The sequence below is a fragment of the Dendrobium catenatum genome, unplaced genomic scaffold (assembly GCF_001605985.2).
Source record: "Dendrobium catenatum unplaced genomic scaffold, ASM160598v2 fragScaff_scaffold_118, whole genome shotgun sequence".
Classification (NCBI taxonomy): domain Eukaryota; kingdom Viridiplantae; phylum Streptophyta; class Magnoliopsida; order Asparagales; family Orchidaceae; genus Dendrobium; species Dendrobium catenatum.
In genome coordinates this window covers 28,800-40,497 of record NW_021318580.1, presented here as the reverse complement: position 1 = coordinate 40,497, position 11,698 = coordinate 28,800, and the positions used below count along the sequence as shown (strand labels likewise).

At 35.3% G+C, this 11,698-nt stretch overlaps 1 protein-coding gene across 1 annotated transcript in view; it reads left to right on the top strand.

The window, feature by feature from the left end:
• Positions 1 to 11,698, top strand: part of LOC110094839 (aspartyl protease family protein At5g10770-like) — a 41,707-nt gene that overhangs the window by 3,651 nt on the left and 26,358 nt on the right. The window contains exon 2 of the mRNA XM_028697922.1: positions 5,396 to 5,491. Within this exon, the coding sequence (XP_028553755.1) occupies positions 5,396 to 5,491 (96 nt within the window). The remainder of the gene's footprint in view (positions 1 to 5,395; positions 5,492 to 11,698) is intronic.

Sequence of the window (11,698 nt, the reverse complement as noted above, 5' to 3'; positions counted from 1 at the left end):
TACCTGGATAGTGGCTGCTCGTGACACCTGATTGGAGATATGAAGAAGTTCATCCTACTGGAGACCAAAACATGAGGTAAAGTAACGTTGGGAGATTACACTACCATGAAGGTGATAGGCTCAGGTATTGTTGGTAATGCTAAAAAAATTTTAATTGAAAATGTCTTACTAGTTGATGGTTTGAAGCATAATTTACTTAGCATTAGTCAACTGTGTGACAAAGGTTTTGATATTAAATTTTTATCTGATAAATGCCTGATTAGTTTATTTGATAAACTAGTTTTAGAAGAAAAACGAATGAACAATGTTTACATGTTAGACCTTGATCGTGTAGATAACTCAAAATCATTTTGCTTGAAAATAATAGTTGATGACTCGTGGCTATGGCATAGAAGACTATGCCATGCTAGCAACACTTAGAAATATCACTTAGAAAAACCTAGTTAGAGGTGTACCTAAGTTAGACTTTTCCAAGGATCACTTATGTGATGCTTGCCAACTAGGAAAATAAGTCAAATCATCCTTTCACTCAATTAGAGATGTGATCACCTCTAGGCCACTAGAAATTCTACACATGGACTTATTTGGACCTGTTAGTACAACCAGTCTAGGTGGAAAGAATTATGGATTTGTGATTGTAGATGACTTCACTAGATTTACTTGGGTAAGATTCCTAGCACACAAAAATGAGTCTTTTGAGGAATTTAAAGTATTCTCCACATGGATTCAACAAAAATTAGGTTGTGAAATATCAATAATCCATAGCGATCATGGTGGAGAGTTCCAAAATGATAGGTTTGAGTCATTCTGTCAAGAGATAGGAATAGAACACAATTTCTCAACCCCTAGAACACCCCAACAAAATGGTATAGCAGAAAGGAAGAATAGAACTTTGGTAGAAGCTACTAGGGCAATGTTAGCGGAGTATACCCTTCCTAGATACTTTTGGGAAGAAGCAGTCAACACAGCTTGTTATGTTTTAAATAGAGTAAACATTAGATCAAAGCTAAATAAAACTCCATATGAACTCCTTAAGGGTAGGACACCAAACCTTTCACATTTACATGTCTTTGGGTGCAAGTGCTTCATCTTGAATAATGGTAAACATCCCTTAGGAAAATTTGATCCCAAGTCTGATGAGGGTGTCTTCTTAGGATATTCTTCTGTAGGTAAGGCCTATATAATATTTAACAAGAGGATCTTAGTAGTAGAAGAGTCCACCCATGTAGTGCTTGACGAATCAGATAAGCCCTCTGGATATAGAAGTGAAGATGTTGAAATAGAGGTAATTCAAGGAGTAGAGACTATGACCTTAGGAGAAAGGGAATAACTTGACATCATCAAAAAGGGGGAGATTGTTGCAACCCATGACCCCGAGTTTGAGATTTTGATGATGCCAAATAATGATTATTTTGAAACAACTTTTCATTGGATATCATTTTATTTGCTATTGTCTTTGAGTACTAACATTTCAGGAAGTTTACAAGTGACTCAGGATGAAAGAAAGACTCAAGAACGAGTAGATTAGGAGTATGAGTCAGATATTGTATTTTTCTATTTATTGTATTTTTATTTTCTTGAGTCTGGCCAAAAAATGTATAAGAGTATGAGCAACCATGCACACACACAGGGGGAGAGTTTGTTTTTAAATGTAAAATGTAATAAAATTTCTTCTCTGGAGATCGTACTGTACGATTTTAATTCATACCGTACGATCCGAGCTATGTGGATGATTTTGTGACTAGATCGTACTGTACGAATCTATTCGTACTGTATGATATGTTCAGATCCAAAACCCTAGCTGTGGTTTAGTTTAAGTAAGTGATTTTGCGCTGTTCATACTGTACAAATAGTTTCGTACTATACAATTTATTTTACATACCTACTTAAATTAACCCGTGATTAGTGCATGAAATCCAGGCCTAATTATATTTTGAACATCGTACTGTACGAACATGATCATACCATACGATGAACAGATACAAAGTGTGATCATCTTAGATATCATCCTGGACGATCTCTTGGTTTTTGTCTCATCGTACTGTATGATAGTAATCATACAATACGATGAACAGAGATGACATCAGATCGTCCAGACCATCGTCCTGTACGAATAGTATTTTGTTGATCGTATCGTACGATATTATATCGTATAGTACGAATCATTTTGAACTGTTCGTACATCTTCGTACCAAGACGAAGTCTGTTTATGAAGATCGTACGGTATGATGTAGAATTGTACTGTACGAACAGTAACGGCTACTTTTGAAATCAGAGGGATTTTGGAGCCTGTTTTAGGTGTTAATCTCATTTTTTTAAGTAAGAGAGAGAGAGGGAGAACGTGGTTAGAGAGGGATTCCAAGGGAGAGAGCTCTAGAGAAGTTCTTTAGGGTTTGAGAGAGGAAGGAGAAGGTGAGCGTTGTGTGGGAGAAGAGGTGTGAGGGAGATCACACGGTTGCTCCGAACTTGCTGCATCTTGCTCCTCCTGTGGCCCTAGAAGAATTTGAGGGAGGATCTCCAAGGGAAAGGCTCGTCTACATCCGTGACCTCGAGGTACTCTGCCTTCTCCAGGAGGGAGAAAAGGGAGAAGGTTCTCTGCCATCATCAGGAGGGTGAAAATATAGTTTGGCACTCCGCCACACCGGGTTGGTGAAAGGGAGGTTTGTAAAGGCTTCTCCGCCTTGCCAAGGGGGGCAAAAGGAGAACTATAATTAGTAGTGAAAATCCCGAAGCAGAGGACTCCGGGGAGTGAACGTAGGTCATATTTTGACGGAACCACCATAAAAATCTTGGTGTGTTTTTTCCTTATCTTCATTTACTTCTACTTGCACTTAATTTTTCATAATTATTGCATGGTGAAATTTGTGAAAGAAAATTTGTTTAAGTTTTTGTTGTCAAATTTCAAAAATAACAAAAAGATTAGAACTCCTGTTTAGGGTTACTTTTTATTGAGAAAAAGTTTTTCACAATTCACCCCCCCCCCCCCTCTTGTCATTTAGTAATTTCACTCACCAGGTCTTTACAAAAAATTGAGGCATTATCACCACCTCTGTCAACAAAAGAAGAGTGGTCATGGTCGTAGAGTAATTATTTACTTGGACACCTCGATGGAGAGATTTTTTCTTCCAGTAGCACTTACTATAGATTTCACACATGTTTATAATCCTTTTAGTAGGATATTATATGATATGGAGAAGTTTTCATAGAATATGTTTGAGCCATGATCAGCAAAAGAATTTCAACCTATTTCAACTATTGGATTTTCAACTGATATACTTTTAGTGTCTTTTATTGCTATTTGTCTCTGTTACTTTACTTTTCTTATTCAGAGTAGAGTTTTCTAACCCAACCCTCTTTTGATGGCTAGTTTGATAATGAGTGGGACAAGAGTTGCTAGCCCTTATAGTTCTTATGTAGATTTTCCACAGCTTGGGGCAGATTTTTGTTGCATACATTCAAGCTCAGTGCAACATGGAGATTAGTTGGGACTACCTTTATAGATGGATACACATAAACATTGCTAGAAATTCCAATTGTCTAGAACTACTAAGTTACTATACATAGCATTTCTTTTCCTTCTTTGGTTCAATTATCTAGAGTGACTTTTACATTTAGAGCTCATATTTTTCTATTATGTTTTCTCCTTTGTAGATGACTAATAAAATTAGACCGATGTATTCTCTTGTGGTTTTTTACCACCACAGTACTTCAATATTTTATTAGCTAATTACCATATTGAGAAATGGACTCCCATTTTACTTTCAAAATTATGCTTCAAATTAATTCAAAATACCTTATTAGCATGGGACCTAATTGGACAATGTTGTGTCATACTATACGATGTGGTTCAAAAAATGCCTATTCGTACTCATTCATACCAGGATGAAGGCTATTTGAACTGATCATTCTGTACGATCTTGGACCGTATTGTACGAATATAAATAACTAATTTGAAAATTTAGGGTTTCTTGGAGCCTGATTTATATATGAAACTTCTATCTTTTAAAAAAATAAGAGAGAGGAACATGACAAGAAGGGGACTTCTTGAGAGAGAGCTACTTGAGAAGATTTTGGGTTTATGAGAGGAAGGAGAAGGTGAGTTTATGAGTGAGAAGAAGTGTGAGGGAGATCACATGGTTACTCCAAGGCTACTGCAATCTTGCTCTTCCTGTGGCCCAAGAAGATCTTGTGGGAAGCTTTCTAAGGGGGAGATCCTTCAAGGTCTGTGTCCTCTAAGGTACTCTTCCTTATCTAGGAGCTAGAAAAATGAGAAGGTTTGCTGCCATCACCGGGAGGGTGACATAGCTGTTGATACTACGCTACACCGAGGAAGGTGAAAGTGAGGGTTTGTAAAGGCTTCTTCGCCTTGCTGTGGGGGTAAAAAGAGAATTAATTTTTAGTAGTGAAATTCTCATAGTTTAGGACTCTGGGGAGTGAACGTAGGTCAAGTGACTGAACTACTATAAATATTCTGGTTTTATTTTTCCATTTATTGCACTTTATTTATGTTTTTCCTTCTACGTTTATTATAACTGCTTGGTTAAAATCATGTTCTAGTTCTTTGTAGTGTAAGTTAAAATTTCACCACCTATTATTGTAATTGTGTTTTAATCATTTGTTTCCTCATTAAACTAATTTTCTTGTTCAAAATTTAAAAACAAAAAAATTAGAACTCATGCTAGGATTGTTATTTTTAAACAAAAATTAACAATTAACCCCCACCCTCTTGGTGCACCTCGTACTTTCATACTCTACATTAAGGCTGCTCGAGGATTTAATTATTTGGGTAGGTCTTACATGTTCCCTTTGGAAGTTTCCTAAAAGTGGGTCTTACAAACTAATCCTTTAGGTTAAGGTGCAAATTAATTTAAATTTTATTGCTTGGGGGTTTGATATTTTATCTAGTAGTTTCCCAAATAATAAGCCTCGCAAATTGTATTAGAAGTTGTCTAATTATCTGGGTATGATGGGTCTTATTACTTCCTTTTGGAAGTATACCATTTGGTGGGTCTTAAAATTAATCCCTCTAAGTTAAACTGTCGAGAGTTTTAATTATTTGTTTGTTTGAGTACAATAGCACTTTCTTTCCGCTTGACAATTTCTTTTTAGTTTCAAGTTAAATCAACTTTTTTATGTATATTTATTTCAGATTTTTCTTGTATTTTTATTTTCACAATGCATGTTATCTTCTCATTGCAATATTCAGACACACCCATGCCAACATATTGAGTTCTCCTATTTTGGAGCCAGATACTCCGCATACTGGTCCATGTTTTGCATTTCATGTTTTCTTACCAAACAATAGAACCACTTTGAACGAAGTACATGGTGTTGACATGTATAATTTTTTATTTTTCATTTATTCCTTCAATTCTTCAATATATTTGTGTTTCAGATGTCGAGCTCGTGGATGTAGAGCTTGAAGTTTTGCTGGGTATCTTTGGTGTGGATAGTCATTTGGCTATTAAATATACATTATATGACACTGAAGGTAAATATATGGCATATTTATCAACATGTTTATCTCATTAATGAGGTTTTCTCTTTTTCACTTTTCTTTTGCATGTATGTATAGGTGAACTATCATCATCTTCTCAATAAGTGCATAGTGATTCTACACATATTTCATTTAAAGATGCCACCGATGACACTGTTAAAGAGTTAGGTTTTTCACCTTCTTCCTTCTCAAATTCATCTTGGGTGATTATAGATAATTTATCACCATGTGTTGCTTCTCATTTAAATGACCACTTCATGACATATTTGTCACATGAGATACGCCCTTAAGGTATTTTTATATTTCTATTATAGTTTTGAATTTTGTTCTTATCATTTTCTTTTCTAAATCTCTAATGTTTTTTTGTATAATAGCTCTAATGTGCTTTACATTTAGGGTTAAAACCAACATGTTTTGCATCTTCTTGAGCTCACATATATTTTCGTCAATAACTATTGAGTAGAGCTCATTACATTATCACTACACTGTAGCACTACTATGAGTGGACCTTGATGATTTTTTGTTTCCAGATTTGGCTAGATTTCATATAGAGGCTTCTATATTTTTAGATTATGCAGCAACTTTTAAACTTTGAGATGCAACTTTAGAGACATGGGAATCCCTTTGTTGAGTGGTTGCTTTCAGAATGAACCTCATACAATTTGTCTCTCATGAGTTAGCATTTGGAATTTCTAACGACTTGGAGGATGGGGTAGGAGCTACTTAGGATAGGATAAGGAAAACTCAAATAGATCATAACTTTGGCCTTTATACTTTTAGGCACTGCTAGAGGGATATTTCAGAGTAGTAGATTAAGCTTTTAGAGATATCAGTAGAGCTCAGGTCTTTGAGATAGTAGAAGAGGGCTCTTTTGGAGAGATGAAGAGAGCTTCGAGTACTGGGTGGTTTCACTGAGAATGTTTTAATTAGATAGCTACTGAACTTGAGAGATTTGAGTAGGAATTCTCGTAATCCATCAAGGAGTTTAATTTGTTGCATTATCTATTAGAGACCACTCATACCAGGCAAATGATGTTGTAGGATCGTTTGCTCAAAGTTAGACAGCTGATAGGAAGCCTCTAATCTAAACGTTGACAGCTTTTCTGGCTTCTTTCTAGTTTGTATATATGCATGCATTTTATTTAATTTTCTCCCATTTTTATTTGAATTGACATACTTTTAGACTTTTAGTCTTCTATATTTGTTTAAAAGTTGCTCGAACATTAGGTTTTGCAAGCATATAGAGTGTTTAGAAGTTCAATCTCTTATACTTTTACGAACCTAAGAGTCAAGCTAAGATCCATTCGTTCAATAAACCTAAAGGTCAAACCTTTAAAATCTTTTATGCACATAAACCTAAGGGTTGAGTTATTCTTATCAACCTAAATGGTTGAAAAAAATACATGTTCAACAAGTCTAAGGATTAAACCTCTAAAAATCTTTCATGCTCACAAATCTATGGGTCGAGCTAAGATCCATTGGTTCAATAAACCTAAGAGTTAAACTTTTAAAATATTTTATGTTCACAAACCAACGGGGTTAGCTATTTTCATCAACCTAATTGGTTGAAACAAAATATAGGTTCAACAAGTCTAAAGATTGAACCTCTAAAATTCTTTCATACTCACAATCTTACGGTTTGACGTAAGATCCATTGGTTCAATAAGGCTAAGGTTTGAACCTTTAAAATCTTTTATGCTCACAAACCTAATGGTCGAGCTATTTTCATCAGCCTAAATAGTTGAAACAAAATACAAGTTCAACAAGCCAAAGGACAGATTCCCAAAAAATCTTTCATGCGAAAAAACTTAAGGGTCAAATTAAGATCCATTGGTTCAATAAACCTAAGTGTTAAACCTTTAATATCTTTTATTCTTACAAACTCAAGGGCTGAGTTTTTTTTTAATCAACCTAAATGGTTGAAACAAAATACAAGTTCAACAAGTCTAAGGACCAAACCTCTATAAATCTTCATGCTCACAAACCTATGGTATGTTCACAAGCCTAATGGAGGAATTATTTTATTAACCTAAATAGTTGAAATAAAATATACATTGAACATGCCTATGAACCAAACCTTTCAGAATGTTTTATGTTCATAAACCTATGGGTCGAGCTAAAATCCATAGGTTAAACAAGTTGAAGGATCGAATCTCTAAGAATATTACATGCTCAGAAACCTAAGGGGCGAGCTATTTTCATCAACCCAAATGGTTGAAATGAAATACAGGTTCAACACATCTATGGAACGAACCTCCAAAAATTTTTATTGCTCCTAAACCTAAGAGTCGGGCTAAGATCCATTTGTTTAGTAAGGCTAAGGGCCGAACCTTTAAAATTTTTTATGCTCACACAACTATGGGTTGAGTTATATTCATCAACCTAATTAGTTAAAAAGAAATACAGGCTCACCATGCCTAAGGGCCAAACATTACAATTTAAGCATGCACATAAATTTAAGAGTTGAACTATTTTTATCAATCTATCAAACAAATTGAAGAATAAATATAAATTAAACAAGTCTAAAAGATTGAATTTCTAAACACTCTATGTGCTAACAAAACTTAAGGGTCAAGCCATTTTTAATTAAATATAAAACACTAAAAGTCTAAATATGTGATAATTCAATAAAACAGAAGAAAGGAGAAAATCAAATAAAATACAAGCATATATACATACAAAAAAGATACTTGTAAAGCTATCAAAGTCTAGATTAGAGGTAGCCTATCTGTTGTCTAACTTTGGGCAAGCAATCCTTCAGCTTCGTCTACCTAGTCTGAGTGGTCTTCAATTGATGATGTAACAAGTTAAACTTCTTGATGGATGACAACAAATCCTACTGTAACCTCTCAACCTTAGTACTTATCCATGTAAAATCCTGCTCTGTATAAGTAGTCGCTGCTGAAAGCTCTCATCGTCACTCCAAAAGAGCCCTTTCCCGCTATCTCAAAGCTCTGATCTCTACTGATATTTCAAAAATCTCAAGCTATTCCTCTAAAAAATCTCACTAGTAGTGCCTCAAAGTCTAAAGGCCAAAGTCAAGATCTATGTGAGCTCTACTTATCATATCATAAGCAGCTCTAAGCCCATCCTCCAAAACATTAAGAATTTTAATTGCTAACTCATGAGAGGCAAAGTGTAATTGATTCATTCCAAAGAAACAACTAAGCAAAGGTCTCTAATGTCTCTAAAGTAGTATCTTGAAGTCCAAAAGCTGCAGCATAGTCTAAAAGTAGAGAAGCCTCTACATGGAAGCTAGCCAAATTTAGAAATGACAAATAATCAAGGTCCACTCCTAGTAGTAAGAACCATACTGTAGTGACAATGTGATGAGCTCTACTCAACAGTTATCAACCAAAATTTTTATGAGCTCGAGAAGCTACTCTGGATGTAAAACATGTTAGCTCTAAACCTGAATATAAAACAAATTAAAGCTATTAGAAAAGGAATGGATAAGAAAAGAAAATTAAAATTATAAAAGAAATATAAAATATCTGAAGGGCGTATGTCATCTAACAAGTCTATTAAGTAGTGATAATCTAAATTAGAAGCAACACTTGGTGATAAAACATCTACAATCACCCAAGATAAATATGAGAAGGGAGAAGGAGAAACAGCTAACTCTGTAAAAAGTGTCATTATTGGCATCTTCAAATAACATCTGTGTAAAATCACTATGCACTAATTGAGGAGATGAAGAACATTCACCTATGCATACATGCAGAAGGAAAGTGAATAGGAGAAATACAAATTAATGAAATTTAACATATATATAAATATTTCAGATAGTTTCCTTTAGAGTCATCAAATCTATAATCAATAGCTAGATGATTGTCGACACCCAAGATACCCAATCAAAATTTAGGCTCTATATGCACGAGCTCGATATCTAAAACATATTGAAGGATTGAAAAAATAAATGAAAATTTAAAAAATTATGCATGTTAATACATGGTATTGGGCTCTATGTGGTGTCATTGTTTTGTAAGAAAATAGGAAAGGGAAACCTAAAGGAGTACGTAGAGTATGTGTCTCTAAATCGGGAGAACTCAGCAAGTCGGCAGGGGTATGTTTGAATACTGAAATGAGAAGAGAACATGCATTGTGAAAATTTAAATTTAAGAAAAATTTAAAATAATTATACATAAAAAAAGATGTTTAATATGGAATTGAAAAGATACTAAAAAGAAAAAAAAAAGAGTTGTTGTAGCAAAAACACTATTGTAACACAATGACAATTACTGGCTAGTAAGTGAAAAACTAGTTAACAAACAGAAATCATTGTCTGTTGTCATGCTAACAAACAACTATTGTCTACCCAAACAAACAAATAATCAAATCTCTAGGCAATTTAGCCTAGACGGGTAAATTATAAGATTCACCAATTGGGCAACTTTCCAAAGGAGCAGTAAGACCCATTATACCTAAATAAATAAGCAACTTCTAATAAGAGTAATGAGACCTATTATTTAGAAAACTGCTAAATAAAATATCAAACCCCAATCAACAAAATTCAAAATAATGTGATTTGAAATAAGACAATGCCCCGAGATTTCACCCTCATTTTATAAGGATTTTATGATCTAAGTTTTGGTCTCCTATAGGTGCAAGCCTCTATAATTAATTGGCCCTTCTTATGATGAGAGAGAACTTTAACTAAGCCAAATTGTCAATCAGATATTTAGATATCAATATATGGAATATAGTAGCAGTGTGGGTTTATGTGTTTGGAAAATTTGATATTTAACATCAGAAACCTCCCCATAAGTGGCCTACCTTATTGCAAACCTATTTTCATGACTTATGTTTTGATGATTGACAAACATTATTTCTCTTGGACTACTTGTTGCTTCTAACTTTTCAGGAATCGAAGATCGGACGATCAAGAAGAAGCCAGTTCAAGATTACGTAGGTTTAGGGTTGAGTCAGTCTGTACTTTTGTTTTTCACTTTTTGAGTCTACTTGTAATGGTCAAAGAGACTGATGCTAAGTAAACTTACACACACACTTGAGAGACTTAGAATTTCTATTTTTACTCATATCGTCCAGGACAATATTTACATCGTCCTGGACGATCAGTTTTAAAACAGAAAGTCTAAATAAGGATTCTTAATTAAGGCAGCCGTCATTAACATATCGGCTTGGATGATACGTGTATCGGCAAGGACGATAAACTCAAAACAGAAAGAACTTGCCGCCATAGACAATTAAGGTATACTGTATTTTTAAATTATCAGCTAGGACGATCATTGATCGGGCTGGATGATATTCTCAAATTATGCCTTAATTGATCAGGAAATCAAGGGAGTAATTAAGGATGATTGATACGATCATATCGTCCTGGACAATCGCAGGATCGTTCAGGATGATCCATTCAATAACCTTAAGTTACCTCAGGACGATAAGTATCGGCCAGGTAAAAAACAGGGCGATGCTCAGGACGATTTTTCTCTGATTTGAACTGATCGGCCAGGTTGATCGTGAGATCGACCTGGACGATCAAGCCAAATTTCAATCGTCCTGGAGTGCATCCAGGGTGATGCTCTGGCCGATCTACTGGGATTTGTACTGATCGTCCAGGCCGATGTCCATATCGGCCTGGACGATAAAGTCGACAACTTACAATTAATGAGCTCCTTTGAAGCTCTTCTATTTAAGAGCTCTTGTTCAACATTTTTGAGGACCTTTGGCTGCTGCCTTGTCCTGAGAAGGCCTTGAGGAGAGAAAGACAGAGTCGGAGAGAAAGAGGATCTTATGAGGGGGAGCTTGTGAGGGGATTCACAAGGGTTGCTTCAAGGATCGCTCTACTTCTTCTTCATCTAGAGTTTCTCGTCCGTGGAAGGGTCAGTAGAGGTAAGGAGTTAGCTTTTGGTTGTGGTTCTCTGCCAGCTTCAGGAGGAAGAAAAAGGAGATAGGTTCTCTTCCTTACCGGGGTGGCAAAAAGGAGGTTATTGTGAGGGCTTCTCCGCCTAGCCGTGGGGGCTAAAAGAGAGTCACGTTTAGTAGTGCAATACTTGGAGGGTGCCTCCAAGGAGTGGACATAGGACGAGTTGACCGAACCACTATAAATTTATGTGTTCTTATTTCTTGCTTCCGCACTTTTAATTCCACATTTTATTTTTTAGGTGTGATTTTGGTTTATGCAATTTTTATTTTTTGTGAAAAGAAAATTTTAAAATACCAATTCACCCCCCCCCTCTT